The following is a 12,999-nucleotide window of genomic DNA, read 5'->3' on the forward strand; positions in this document are numbered from 1 at the left end:
AGCTCAGAAAGCAAATAGAATGTTAGGTATTGTTAGGAAAGGAATGGAAAACAAAAATGAGGTTGTTATAATGCCTTTGTATTGTTCCATGGTGAGACTGCACCTCGAATATTGTGTTCAATTCTGGTCGCCGTATCTCAAAAAAGATATAGTGGCATTAGAAAAGGTGCAGAGAAGGGCGACGAAAATGATAAAGGGGATGGGATGACTTCCCTATGAGGAAAGGCTAAAGTGGCTAGGGCTCTTCAGCTTGGAGAAAAGGCGGCTGTGGGGAGATATGATAGAGGTCTATAAAATAATGAGTGGAGTGGAACGGGTAGATGTGAAGTGTCTGTTTACACTTTCCAAAAGTACTAGGACTAGGGGGCATACAATGAAGCTTCAATGTAGTAAATGTAAAACAAATCGGAGAAAATATTTCTTCACTCAATGTGTAATTGGGCTCTGGAATTCATTGCCAGAGAATGTGGTAAAGGCGGTAGCTTAGCAGAGTTTTAAAAAGGTTTGGACAGCTTCCTAAAGAAAAAGTCCATAGACCATTATTAAATGGACTTGGGGAGAATCCACTATTTCTGTGATTAGCAGTATAGAATGTTTTGTACTTTTTTGGGATCTTGCCAGGTATTTGTGACCTGGATTGACCACTGTTAGAAACAGGATGCTGGGCATGATGGACCTATGGTCTTTCTCATTATGGCAATACTTATGTACTTATGAGCAGTAGGGTGCCACTGTGTGGTGGCAGGCCAATACTTGCTCCAGGAAATCTTCAAAAAGCAGAATCGTATGGCCCCTAATATTCCATTGTTTTGCCGTCTTGTAAGCACGCAAGATTGCCATTTCGTCCACAAAGTTCAAGAAATGTTCTATCACCACTCTAGGGTAGTCACCCTCCACACACGTGGGCCCATACGGTGTACCCATTCCATCTGATAATGGGTTTGGCTTTCTGAAAGGCCCAACTGTTCCGTCAGTTTCCACTCACAAAGGAGAGGCAAATCTTTATTCTCGATATTCTCCAGGAGTCCCACTAACCGGATATTATTCCAGCGGCCTCGATTCTCCTGCTCATCTAATCTCTTTTCCAATTTGGCAGCCTGCTGCCAGATTGATGCCAGCTGGCCTCTCAGGTCCGCTACATCCATCCCCTGCGCAGTCACACATTGTTCGACTTCTCCCAAGCTCCATAACTTCTCATCTCATGGAGTGTGGGTTGAAGCTGCAACATCTTATCCTCAAGGATGACCTTAACACATTGAGTCAGCTGCCATGTGACCTCCTTCGACATAATAAGCACAGGCTATTCTTGCTGTGCCGCCACCTTGGAAACTGCCATTGGGATCTTTTCCTCCACTCGACATCGGTAACTCAGAATGGCTTGGAAACAGTTGAAAAAGATCTCCAACCTTCTCCCAAGAATCACTCTTCCACTACACAAGCTTTTGTTGCAAGTTGAATGCAATAAGAACCAAAAAGTAGAGAGCGGGTTAGGTCGTGCACTGCGGTCATCACGTGACTTCCCAGGATGACATCTAATTGAACCCAGTACCATCAGTTATGGAATGTCACTTAGTATATGTTTCCTAAATAACCAGGTTTTAGTACTCTTGCCAAGATTTTCTGTTGGATTCAGGTCTGGACTTTGACCGAGCCACTTGAGAATATCTAGTTTCTTCTTACTGAACCACTCCATTATTGCTTTTGCTGTATGATTATAATTGTGCTGCTGAAAGGTGAATCTGAATCTTCTCCCGAGTCCAAGTTTTTGGCAGACTAGAACAGGTGGTCTTCCATGATTTGCCTGTAGTTTGTACCATCCATCTTTTCCTCGATCTTCACAAGCCTCCCTGTCCCAAGCTGCCACAAAAGCATTCCTACAATATAATGCTGCCACTATGTAATATGGCTTTTCTCCAACAGTAGCTTCCTTCTGCCACTCTCCCAGATATGTTCTCCTGGTCTCAGCAAGAGCCTTCTGTGGTTCTTTTAAAGTAATCTTAGACCTCACAGTGACCTTCCTCAGCAGTTTCCTTGACCGTGGCTTCTAACTTTGGAGGGACAGCTTGATGAGGCAGTGTTTTAGTGATACCAAACTGTTTCCATTTTACATTAATGGGTATGATAGTGCCCCAAGGAATTTTAAAACACATTGAAATTTTCTGTTGGGATAGCTTCAGTTGTAAAACTGGTTGGTAGCTGATTATTGTTTATATCGTAATTAAATAGACCGTGAATTACTGCTGACCTGATAAAAAATTTGAATGAGGTGGGTAAGGGCAATAAGACATTTTCAGCCTGTAACTTTTGAATAACTTTATCCCAGAGATCTTTCACCAGGTCTGTGAATTGGTGCTTTTAGATCCTTGCTTCAAATTCACTTCATACAATAGAAACTACTGGATTTTTTATCCAGGAGTATTTGAATCGGCTGAACTGTGATAGGACACAGGTGTACACTGTTAACATAATATGGGCACTTTTTAGAAATGGAGATAATTTAGGTTTGTTATGATAAACAGTGTGAAGACTTACGCAGTCAAGATTTTGTGGTTTCTTATTACTTTTTGAATAATTTTGTAATTGTTCTTGCATATTGAAAGGGCCAAGTGCGTAGTGTAGATCAGTGAAACAAGCTCCTGCTTTAACCCATTAGTGCCCAACGTTCCCATATACAAATCAGTTTGTTCCCATATGGCTTATTATGGGATCATCGGGCACTAATGGGTTAATACAATTCAAAATGTATTTTTCAGACAACAAAATGTGAAAAATGTGCTAGAGTGTGAAGACTGAGACACTATATGCAGCAGTATATAGATAAGAGTTGGTGCTGCATGAACTTATAATCTAACCAAAACACAGCTGCACATCCTGCAGCCTCTTTCTTAATATAGTAAATATGGCCAAAATCAACAAGAGTTTGGTCAGGGAGAACAGCTTCAAAAAAGGTGGACTTTTAAGAAGGAATTGGATATTGACGGATGGGGTGGGGGGCCTGGTGCTCTGAGCTGGAAAGTCTATTTGGGCATATGGTACAGCAAGTTTGAAAGTGCAGAGTTAGAATTGGTGGAGGAAGACAACATAGATAGCAGCTTACCTGATGACCAAAGGAAGTGAGAGAAGAGACTTAGGGGTACATAGGAGAAGTTATAAAAAGCTGTAGAGTGAATGCACTTGTATGCGAGTAGGAGAAGTTTGAAGTGCATATGCAAGTCGGTAGGGAGCCACTTGCATATGCACTTAGCGTCTAAGATGTTTTTGCATTGGGTTCACACAGCTGAATTTTGAGTACTCTGCAGGGGCATAGCCAGATGGCCAATTTTGGGTGGGCCTGAGCCCAAGGTGGTTGGGCATGGAATTTGTCCTCCTAGCCCCCTCCGGGTTTGCTCCTCTCTCCACCCTTCCCTGCCCACAAACCCCAAATATTAAATACTTGAACTGGCGGGGATCCCCAAACCCTGCCAGCTGAAGATTTCCTCCTCCTCCTCGAGCAGCCAGCACTCTTCCAAACAGCAGCCGACAGCACTTGCCTCAAACTGATGTTGCTGCCGGCAGGCCGTGCATGCTCAGTGCTTTTGCATGTGCGAAAACTGAGCATATATGGAAGGGCCGGTCTCAGCATCAGCTCAAGGCAAGTGCTGCTGGCTGACATTTGGAAGGAAAGAAAATCTTCAGCTGGCAAGGTTTTGGGATCCCCACCAGCCACAGCAAGAGTGTCACAATTTTGGGTGGGCCTGAGTTGAAAGTGGGCGGGCCCTGGCCCACCCAGGCCACGCCACTGGTACTCTGTAGTGGAAACATACCACTGGGAAACTTGTTAGTAGCTAATTTGCATAATCTAAGCAGAAGTGTTTGAAATCTGGTTTGGATAAGGGTATCATGTACATGGCAATCAGCTATATGCGACAAAAATAATTTCTATCTATCTTCAGAAACTTTGGGAGGTTTGTTTTGTAACGTTTAAAGTTTCACATTTGGGACTGAAAAGAGTTAGTTTGACAGTCCCTTGGTGGTCTGAAGGGAAGGTTTGTAGTTGTTTTATGTCAAGCCCATTGCTTTCTTCTGTACTGGATATGTAATACATGTAATTGTTCAAGAGATGGTGCTGTTCCTCCATGTAGTCTGCTTTCAGGTTAGGTGTCGGATGTGTCTGTGCACACAAGTTGCTTTATACGCTGGTTTTCAGATTTTCCCAAAATACCCACTGGCACAGAGCCTAGAACCCCCGTTTCTAAACGAATGACATATGGTTGGTTGATTTTAGCATCTCTTATGTGTGCCAGGACAGTACTCCTGCATCAGTCATTTAGAAAAACGGGACCTAAGTGTAATGCAAATTTTAGTGTCTGCTGTCCCACAGAAAATTACAAATTCTTTATTGGATCTCTTATTTATTGTCAATGTCAGCTAATGCCCTGTATTAGCAGTGGCCACTGTTATGCAGTGTGTAGCCTGATCAGACCCTACATAAGCTTCATGAGTGAGGTGATTAAATTTGCAGACAACACAAACCTATTCGAAGTCGTTAAAATGCATGTGGCTTGTGAAAAATTCAGGAAGACCTTAGGAAGTTGGAAGACTGGGCATCCAAATTGCAGATGAGATTTAATGTGGACAAGTGCAAAGTGATGCACATTGGGAAGAATAATCCATACTAGGTTCCACCCTAGGAGTCGGCACCTGAGAAAAAGATCTAAGTGTCATCATGGACAATGCACTGAAATATTTATTTATTTATTATTACATTTGTGTCCCACGCTTTCCCACTCAAAGCAGGTTCAATGCGGCTTACATAGTAATAGTGAATACAGAATATTGTTAGAGAAAGTAAAAAGTAAGTATAGTAGAATAGATAAGTAGGTAGAGATAGGCAATGGAGAAGGGAGTAAGGTGGGAGATATAGTCTGGGTCAATGTCGTTGTCTCCTGGGTATGTGTTGGGTAGATGGGTTCATAAGATTAGTCTGGCTCATTTGGATAGGCTTGCTTCAATAAATGGGTTTTAGTGCTTTCCGGAAGAGTAGATGGTCACAGATTGATCGGATAGGTCTGGGGAGAGCATTCCAGAGTTGGTTGCCTAGGAAGGAGAAGTTGGATCCATAATAGGTTTTGTACTTGAGTCCTTTACAATTGGGGTAATGCAAATAATGCAAGTAATCTTCTGCCCAGTGTGTGGTGGCAGCTAAAAAAGCAAACAATAGTATGAATCTTGCTACTATTTGGGATTCTGTCAGGTACTTGTGACCTGAATTGGCCACTGTTGGATGCAGGATACTGGGATAGATGGATCATTAGTGTGACCCAGTATGACTATTCTTATGTTCTTGTGGTGCAGAATTCAGCCATGTAAACTGCATTATTGCTGCTTCAATGAATGAGGAATCTTCATTTTTGAGAGCTTAAGAGCCAGAACACTAATATAGTGAGCTCCCACTAGACTTACCCCTAAACTTGTATGCCGAATATTTTGCATGCTTGGGAAACCGATGGCCATCTAGAAAAGGGAAGACTTTATATTCTTGACTTTCTGTTGTTGGAAGCAGCTGACTTTGCTGAAGACTGCACTACATTGTGACCACTACTAGATGTTTCTTCTGATTCCAGATTATGGTCACCAGGCATCTGTGCCAGGACAAAGATTGCTTTGGATATTTTGCCAATGTGAGCACAGAGTCTTTACAGCCAGATTGTAGTGACGTGTTTTAAAACAGGATTTCACAGTGATGCTGTGTCCTTCAGTAGGAACTACCACTATCCATAAAAGACTTCTTATATCCAGAGAAGGATGCAGCTTTGATGCCATGTTTATAACTAGCAAACGACAACAAGAAAATTGCATTGACCAAAGTTAGAAATCATAGCAACCTAGTAGATGCCAGCAGATAAAGACCTGTGTGGTCCATCCAGTCTGCCCAACAAGATAAACTGATAGTATAAGGTATGATACATATACTTGATCTTGATTTGTCCTTGTCATTTTCATGGCACAGACCGTAGACGTGTGCCTGGCACTGGCCTTGTTCTCCAATTATGGAAGCTCAATCTGTCCAGCCACGATCAGGGCACAGACTGCAGAAGTCTGCCCAGCACTGGCTTCGCTTCCCAATTACTGATGTTGCCATCAAATCTTCATATGCTTTGACACAGGTGGTCCACTGAGTGCTTAAAAGTGGAACATGTAAAAGCAAGGAATTAAACAAAAAGTTGATAAAAGTTGTAAAGGTAAGGAATGTTTATTTATAACATTATAATCCTCAGAATCACCGCTGTTTAAGACAGAGTACATGAAACCTGTATAATAATATTAGGTATACCAGGTAACATAGGCAAGCAGTTTTCAATTCCAAAACACACTGTTGTAACTCAAAGGCATTTTTGTTTAAATCTGTTTATTGACGATGAGATCAGCACATAAAAGCATAAGCAAATACTGTTCCAAAAGCAAAATTATCATCAGTCAATCCAGAAAACGTCAAAAAGTAGGTTTTTTTTTTAAACATTTTCTCCCCCACCCCATCCCTCAACAACCAAACCCCCAACCCCCATATTATCTAATGTCCCATAGTACATGGGAACCATCACTTGCACTCCCCTAGTCCAATCCATCCCATTAAAAAAAAAATCCACTCCAAATGTCTAATGAACCCCCCCCCCCCCCCAGAATTTCAGCAATATTTTCCAAAGACAACGTACAAGAATAAGCCAAAAGTGAGAAAAGGCTGTCATTCCATGGTCTAAAGAAGAAAATATAAAAACAAAGTCCAAAATATAAATGTCCAAGGGCCAAACCAAATGACAAAAATTATCAGTATGTCCCATATTAAGGGAAGCAGCTATCTAAGAGCCATCAGTGGCTGGGATAGTATGGACAAAATGTTGTGCTGCCTCCACCAATTAAAAAAAAAAAGATGGGTTTGATCCCCATAAGTAATCCGAAGTCATGCAGGATAAAGTAACGCGCTGGAGATCTTATGCTCATACAATTGAGTGGGAAGAGGAGCTGAGCATGCACTCTGGTGGTATAGTTTTGAAAACAAAGTACTTCATGATTAGCATATTCCAAGTGATTCTCACGATGCAGTGCCTGAAGTAGTGCATGCTTATGATTACAGTGATAAACACGAGTAGTAGTAGTAGTAGTCCTTGAGCCCACTCAATTTTAAAAGGGACCTCCAAAGTGCCCAAGTGAAATTGTGAAATCCAGCTCTCCAATATACACACAAGGTCTGCATCATTTCAAGGTTTCATCTAGGCCCACGAGACGCAAATTATTGCTTATTGTTCTGCCTTCCAAATCATCGTTTGTGTCATTGTTGAAACCGTATGGCGCAATTGCTCCACTTCTCATGAGGAACTATGGACCTGAGATTCCAACACTCCATCCCGATGCTGCTGTGAATCAAATTCCAAATCAAGATCATCCAAACGTTCGTGTGCAGCCTCTGTTCTGTTGTGAAGCTGTTGTAGTTTAGCATCCAACGCCACCTCCACTTCACCCTGCACCTCTGATACAAAAGTCCACATGGTGCTTACTGAGGGACTTGGTGGAGGCGATAAAACCGCCATCTTGGCTGATGCGACCTTACTCTTACGAGACAACTTCGAAGCCATATAAACAACTAGGGCTTTCTAACTCACAGCCCGTCAAACCAACAAGAAAATCAAGACCAAGGTGCAAAAACTACCTGCTTCTGGCAAAGATATAGGTCAAAACTGTGGCTTTTATCAGTGGGAAGGCAGAGGAGCCAAGCAGGCAGCCTCCACTCCGGTTCTAGGTGTCACATGATCCCCTCGAAGGTAGTTTTAAACAGATAAATGTTCACACAGCTTCAATCCTCATAAACATTAGCAAGAGCCTGCAGTTCATCTGGTAAGGCATTTCATAGTTGCGGTGCTTAGAACATAAATGTTCTAGCATGAGGGACATACAGGTAAGTGAATACAGGTAAATCATTGTAGCAGAATAAAAAAGCAAGTAGTTGACAGGCCTTGCTGGAACTTGAAAAGCCAAACCAAAATCTTATAAATTAATATGACGTTTGACAGGCAATGGATGTAAATGGATCCAATGTTGCATTATATGATCGAGCCTTGATTTCCTCAATGCAGTCCTTGCTGAAATGTTTTGGACAAGTTGCAGTGCCCTTATGGTGGCAGCTGGCAAACCCACTAGACTAGCACTGCAGTAGTCAAGGCAAGGAAAGAGCAATGCCTGAAATACAGGTTGGAAATCGGACTCCAGCACTTAAGGAGTAATAGGCTGGGGTTCAGGAGATCTGTGCTGAAACCCCAATGACACTGCTTGTGTTTAAATCTCTTTATTATTATACATTTTATACAAGCATATCACTTGCAAAATTCCACTATGGTAATAATTCTAAGGGTACACAGATTAAATAATTCTGTAGTTTCATATAAGTCCACTACCAGAGTCCAATAGTCCTATAAAGGAGAGAAAGGAAAATAATCTTTACATCAAATTGAGTTTCAGACAGGTTTCTATTAGGTTTTTTCTTACTCTTCTAGCTGTTATAAAGGAGGACAATTGGTCAGGATCAAAATATACATATTTCACTGACTGGTAGGAAATTAAACATTTGCATGGGTATTTAAGATAAAATGTTGCTCCCATTTGGAGTACCTCCTGTTTCATTTGCAAAATTTTTTTCCGTCGCCTTTGCGTTTCCCTCGCTAGATCTGGAAACAATTACACTGCTTGTGACCCTGGACAAGTCTCTTATCTGTTACCTCAGATGTCCACTCAGCTCTTTGAGGTGGGGATTCATTCTTTTATGCAATCAGTTGCATAGCAGCCAGATATAGAGTGGAATGTAAGCACTGAAATGAAATAAAAATTGAAGCGAGACTTCTATATTGCTATGGCTTTTGCTTTCGGCAATATGATGTTCAGGCTGTCCAGAAGACAATGGAGAGGTTCCCACTCTTTCAGTAGGCCAGATTCAAGCTCGTTCGCTGTTCTAATTCTAGGCTTTTGGATAGTGACTTTAATACCAGTGTGTGGGGGTAATGGGTAAAGCATAGGATGGATCGAATGTTTTGTACTTTTTTGGGATCTTGCCAGGTATTTGTGACCTGGATTGGCCATTGTTGGAAACAGGATGCTGGGCTTGATGGACCTTTTGGTCTTTCCCAGTATGGCAATATTTATGTACATCCTGGTCTCACCAGTTTGCTAAGGAGTATTTCCACTGTCATTGTGATGGTTATATAAAAGGAAATAAACCTGAGTAGGGGAGATCCTTTTAGCTGCCAAGACCAATTAGAAAACATGGAGAAGTGGAGTGAAACTAATCTCAAAACGTTCCTTTTTTTAAGATTCCTATTCCGCTAATCCATAACCCATATACTCTTAATCTTGAAGCTCAGTAACACTGCTGTAGGGCTGGAAGGCAAAGCAGGATACCTTTTTTTTTTACCTATCCCTTGCTTTACTATCATAAAATGGCGTTCTCCTCTCATTCCTAATGTGTATACACTTGACTGACAACCTTGCTGCTACTAATGAAAGTTACACAATACGCACTACCGCTTTATTTCTCAATTCTGAATTGAACTTTTTATAGATGACTATCTAACTTATGTTATAAGTTTTTCTATCACTCAGGAACCTCTACGCAATACCATATTGTATTATACTTTACCATGTATGCGCCTTAATGTAATACCATTTGTAATTCTGTACCCGGAAATGGCGATCGCCATTACGGCATAATGTAAGCCACATTGAGCCTGCAAATTGGTGGGAAAATGTGGGATACAAATGCTACAAATAATAATAATAATAATATTTTGTCCAGAATTATCTACCCCTTTTAAAAATTTTAGATCCCTTTTTTAAATTTTAAATTGTACATCGCCTAGATGGAATTTCCTATGGGCAGGATAGAAAATTTTAATAAACTTGAAGACAGTTATGGGGAAAGAGATAAGGGAGAGTCACTTCATTTTTCCTTCCTAAGTGAAAGGCATCAAATTGAAAACAATCCCCTTCCCCCAAAATAACTAGAATAGAGTCTAAAGAAGTAGAGAGTAAAGGAAAAGAAGAGCAGAACAAACCAGAATGATGATGATAGAAAAGTCAGCCAAGTGTGGAGGCTTTTTCATGTTTTGTCTGTTTTTTTTACCTGTCTGCATTGAATCTGTTTTTCGGCATTTACTGGGGCAGAAAAACATTATGGCATACACTGTCTCTCTTGTACAGACAAATGACGTAACAGACCCATCTAAGTCTGTGGCCTCCCATGCATAGGCTCCCCTTCCCCTGTACCAAGGGCATAGGGTGACCTGTCTGCCTAGGGACTTAAACATTGTCATCTATGCCAACAATTCAGGTTAAGCCCAATGGTTTATCAGGTTCAAGTTGAGCATGCAGTGTGTACCTCACTTCAAACATTTCAGTTAACGTCATAATCTTAGAGGGAAAGACACCTACCGTTCTGCTTTCAGCATTTTTATTAAATATGTTCATTACTTCTTCACAGTTGCTTCAGTATAGTACTCAGTAGTTCAGCGACTTGCTTGTTTTCAGGCTTTCTTTACTTTGGCTTGTATGATTTCAACTCGTTGTTTTCTGCTTTCACAGATGTCATCTGGGTGATTCTCAGTGTGGAGGTTGGAGGACTTTTAGGAGTGACGCAGCAGTTGTCATCTTTTGAAACAGAGTTCAACACACAGCCTCACCGCAAGTTGGAAGGAAACTTTAACCCTTTCGCCTCTCCGCAGAAGAACAGGCAGCCAGAAGACAGCCCTATAAAGGACCCTGAGGGTGCTGACCTAGGCACCATTGATAAAAACACATGGGTGTCTCCTCCTGACCAAACTGAACAAGATCAGAATGGACTGTCTCAAAACTCTGTAAATCTCTCACCCACCAGTCACTCAAACAACTTATCAGTAGTGACGTACAGTAAGGTGAGTGTCTGCTGCTGGGAAGAGGAGGAAAGTGATCTGAGACTAGAAAGGGTACAGGGTGAAGTGTGGAGGAACCAGCTAAGGGGAAAGGGCAGGGTAAAATTTAGAGGGGCTGCTTGGGACAGAAAGAAGGGTAAGGAAAACAGCTGAGCAGGGTTATATGTTATGTGAGGCTGAATCTCATTAATTAACAGCTCATTGTGAGGCACTATGAGTTGGGCTTTTTGAATCCTGTTTCTCAGATCCCAGCTCAATTACAGGCTTTAATGGTGTACTAGTGGAGCATGCTGATAATCATAGTAATCTACACCTTGAGAATGAACTGCTTTTGTAGAGCAGTAACTGCTATATGGGAACTCTCTTTAAGATCTATTTTTTCCAATCCCTCTGTTTGTTGATTTTTATTTATTTTTTCTTTCCACCTGTGTTCTGTTTTGTTCCTCAAACTTCATGTCATTTTTTCATTTTATTTTCTAGGGTTTCATGTCAACATTCTGTATACTTCCCATTTGTCCTATTCCATTTGCTTTTCCTCCTCTCCCCTGTGCCCATTTCTTTATGCCCACTCTCTGCTTTTTCCATCTTTCTTGTGTCCATTTGTCATTATCTCTTGGCCTTGCTTCCTCCTGCATATCTTGCCATTTGCCATGTTAAGGTCGGTGAATGTGACTGGCCAAAGTACAAGTGATAGAGATCTGCTGCAGTCAGAGGGATCACAGAGAGGCATATTTTCACAGGTGTCTATGGAACTTTGGAAGGCTAAGTGCTTTGAAAATGAGCCCCCGTATCCTTTGCACTGGAGAGATGAAAGAAGCTGTGACATCCCCTTGGATTTCGTTGAGCCACTGAGCTACCACATGTCAACTTGTTCAAATGGACATATTTTTTTTTCAATTTTAATTCAGAAGGATTGGGCAGTAGCTGTCTGCAGAATAACTACTAATTAATGCTGCCAACTAATTTGTTTACTGAAAGGGGGAACTGTGTCATGAAGCAGTGTAATGCCCAAGCCCCCCCTCCCCCCAAATGCCGTCTGAGCAGCAGAAAAGTCAGTGGCACGCTTCTAGCCACTGTCACACCCTGCACATGCTCAGTTCATGTGTATTTATTTATTTATGTATTTATTTATTACATTTGTACCCCACGCTTTCCCACACATGGCAGGCTCAATGCAGCTTACATAGTAACAATATAAATAATTACAAAGTCGTAAGAAGAATATACAGTTTGTGGTAAACGCAAAACTAATGGGGTTAACGGAAAGTAAGTTAATCATTGGAGGAATTGGGTTCAGAAGGAAAAGAGCGTTGGGAGCATGTCATCTGGGTGATTCTCAGTGTGGAGGACAGTTGGTGTATGAAGGTCTTGGGAATAATATTGGATAATGCTTTCGTTTGAAAACTTGTTAAAATGATCTTTCTCTGTTTATGACGTCTGCGTTGGATTCATAACTGTTTTTGAATTCTCTCAATTTAAACTTTAGACGTAAGCACTAGTTTAAAGTCAGATAGATTACTGCAACTCACTATATGTGGGTTATAATTCTTTTCTATTGAGAAAGTTAGACATTGCAGAACACAGCTGCCAGACTAGTTTTCTCTGGGAAAACAGAGTGCAACACCTCTCAATTAAAGCTCATTGGCTGCCTGTCTACTAGGATCATGTTGAAGCTCTGCACATTTTTATTTACAATACTTCATAGCCTAGCATTGCATTACATGTGTTCTCTTATCATCCACCCTACTACGAAAATGTCAAAACTACGAGATCCTCTGGTATTGCATTTCCTCTTACCTAAAAGTGTTCACTACTCGAGTATTTTTACATCATCTTTTATGTATCTGCCAGCTATTGGAATTGTCTTCTGAAGAAACTTAGGTACTTATCAGTTTACTTGAATTTTAGAAAATATCTGACAACTTGGCTTTTTCAAAATACTTGAGTTAAGTTCACTAATTCTATTGTTTTAATTAGTGTTGATGTGTATAATTCGCTGGGCTGTTCCCAGTTCTTTGACTTTGTAATCTGCGTTGAGCTTTCCAGGTTTCACGGAATATAAGCACTTATA

General features: G+C 41.1%; 1 protein-coding gene across 2 annotated transcripts in view; it reads left to right on the plus strand.

Moving 5' to 3' along the window:
- ILRUN (inflammation and lipid regulator with UBA-like and NBR1-like domains) overlaps positions 1 to 12,999 on the plus strand; it is a 74,061-nt gene that overhangs the window by 42,883 nt on the left and 18,179 nt on the right. For both annotated transcript variants that reach the window (XM_030221988.1, XM_030221989.1), the window contains exon 4: positions 10,603 to 10,931. In XM_030221988.1, the coding sequence (XP_030077848.1) occupies positions 10,603 to 10,931 (329 nt within the window). The remainder of the gene's footprint in view (positions 1 to 10,602; positions 10,932 to 12,999) is intronic.

This window comes from Microcaecilia unicolor, chromosome 12, assembly GCF_901765095.1.
Source record: "Microcaecilia unicolor chromosome 12, aMicUni1.1, whole genome shotgun sequence".
Classification (NCBI taxonomy): Eukaryota; Metazoa; Chordata; class Amphibia; order Gymnophiona; family Siphonopidae; genus Microcaecilia; species Microcaecilia unicolor.